At 36.1% G+C, this 2,367-nt stretch overlaps 1 protein-coding gene across 1 annotated transcript in view; it reads right to left on the bottom strand.

Annotated features, from left to right (window-relative positions):
- LOC107715711 (mucolipin-2-like) overlaps nt 1-1,461 on the bottom strand; it is an 11,071-nt gene extending 9,610 nt beyond the window's left edge. The window contains exon 1 of the mRNA XM_016521891.1: nt 1,354-1,461. Coding sequence (XP_016377377.1) covers nt 1,354-1,403 — 50 coding nt within the window. The 5' untranslated portion in view covers nt 1,404-1,461. The remainder of the gene's footprint in view (nt 1-1,353) is intronic.
- Between the last annotated feature and the right edge of the window lie 906 nt (nt 1,462-2,367).

Raw genomic sequence — 2,367 nt, 5'->3', positions numbered from 1 at the left:
TCAGTGGCAGATCCTTTAAATATGAAAACGTACTTACGTGAGTCAGAACTGCTGGCATTTTAGTCTAACGTTACTCTCCCTGGATCAGTAAACAGTCCTCCATAAAATGTGCTGCACACATCTGAATATTTGGGTTGAACTGTTGTGGAACAGTGTTGTAAATACAACTTAACCACTGATTTCTAGTCGTGTCCTCTTTTGGAAGGCCAAACAAAGTAGTTTCGCTTTCACAACGAAATACAGCGTCTGCACAACATGGCGGCGGCGGCGGCGGCAACAATACTACAGCGAGAATCAAAGTTACGCCTTTTTTCTTTGCGTGAACATTTGGGCGGCGTTATGCAAATCTTCCCACATAGTGAGGTAGACATGTGGGGGCGTGTTAGAACGAGCCGTTTTAGGTAGGTGTGGTTGACTCTTAACTTTTATAAAGAATATCTCTTTGGATTTGAGACTTTAGTCTTTGCAACTTTACAGATCTTCTTTATGCACCAAGAGCTTGTAACACTCCAAAGAGAAAGGAAAACTTTAAATCGCATCATATGACCCCTTTAATGTCGATATTGTCTATTATTTAAAGATATTGAATCTTTAATAATAATATTAATAATAAATTGTTGTTGCTGTTATGTATTATTTAATAAATAGTGAATCTTCAATCATTACATTTATGCATTTAGCAGAGGAAGAACAATGATTAAAAAACAACAATAATAATAACAATACAGAATTGATATACAATGTAAATTACAGTATAGCCTATACACTTCTTATTCAGATGAGTGTATGCCATTGATCATGGTCTTGTATATCCTCATGAATGCAGTTTGATAAGTGTGATTTGTGATGTTACAAAAATATATTTGAGCACAAACAGATGATAAATCAACTTAGAGTGACACATTACACATGTGACAGAGTTCTGTTTAAGATGAGGAAGATGGAAGGGGTTAATGAACAAAAAAAGGAAAGGGAGGGTAAATTAGTTGCTCAATAAGCGTTTCTTAAACTTTAACTGAGTCTTTATGAATACTTGCAAAAACTTTGCACTACATGTCCTTTAAAAAAAATACTACCAAGGATACAAGTCCAAGGCTGTGTTTGCCTGCTCAACAGCACTGAGAGTGTAGTTACTGACAGACTGTAGTGTTTATTGACTTAATGAGTAAAACACAAGTAAGATTACAACCTATTAAATAATCTCTTTGCAAAAATACAGCAGCAGAGTATTTTAATTTTGCGGTGTCGTGTATTTTATTAGACCTAAACTATAACAACGCGACTTGTGAATTTATAACTGTTTATGCAAAATAATTTTACATAAAGACTTAAGTAAAACCTTGTCTAACTTACCTTGACACGTCAACCCTGGTGCCCTGGCAGTACCTATCAGACATTTCCATGCCACCTGTTCTCCAAGACAAAACACGCTTCCAGCCACTAGAGTTCCTTGGTCGCTAAATTACTAAATATCCTCGCGTTTGACATCACAGCTGGAACACGTTCAGCAGCGCCCATCGACCAATCAGGAGCGAGGAGGATTCCCGATGGGCGTGGCCTCACTGTACGAAATAGAACGTTCTTTCAGTTGCTCACTGACTTGTGAAACGTCACAAAGAATCGATTGAGGAGCTAGGAAGTCTCAATATAAACACAAACAGACCACACGCTATTTTAATACAGCAAGTGTGCTTTTATGAAGTAAAACAAGGTAAGTTAAAAATGACATTTTTTAGCAATGCTTCCAAGCTGAAGCATTATTGCTGCCACGTTAAACAGGCAGAAAGTTTGAGGGAGAAATAAATTCACAGTCAATGAGGACTCCAGATTTAGTGTACTAGTCTTCCAGAAAAAAAAGTAAAAAAAGAATAGCTTTATTCCACTATGCTGATATGACAAATCCAGCTGTGTCAAGCAAATTGACAGAGTTAATAATAATAATAGTAATGTTTAGCCTACTGTATACAGTGCTTTCAGCCAGTGCTCAAGGCAAAAATTATAATCATAATGTAAACAAAACAAGCAAACCCAACATAAAAATGGATCCATCATCATCTGATCAAAATTAAAGAGTATAGCTGGAAAAACTGGCAAAAATGTACGAAAAAAATGTAACTGCTGAAACTCCCTACAACACGCATCATGGTTTTATCAAAGAATGTTCATTATGAATATGTGTGATGGATGAGATGGAGAAAACAAAAAAATTAAGTTTTTGCGTAAATCTGCAGTAGCTAGTAAGCGCACTTAACACATACTGACCAGAAGGTGTCAGTATAACGACTAAAACCAGTGATACTATACACATCCCTTTATGTTGTTACCTGGATGATCCACAGCAGTTTTTTTTTTTTTTTTTTTTTTTTT

The sequence above is a fragment of the Sinocyclocheilus rhinocerous genome, unplaced genomic scaffold, assembly GCF_001515625.1.
Source record: "Sinocyclocheilus rhinocerous isolate Xijiao unplaced genomic scaffold, SAMN03320098_v1.1 scaffold450, whole genome shotgun sequence".
In the NCBI taxonomy this organism is placed as follows: Eukaryota; Metazoa; Chordata; class Actinopteri; order Cypriniformes; family Cyprinidae; genus Sinocyclocheilus; species Sinocyclocheilus rhinocerous.
This window is presented reverse-complemented; position numbering and strand designations above follow the sequence as displayed.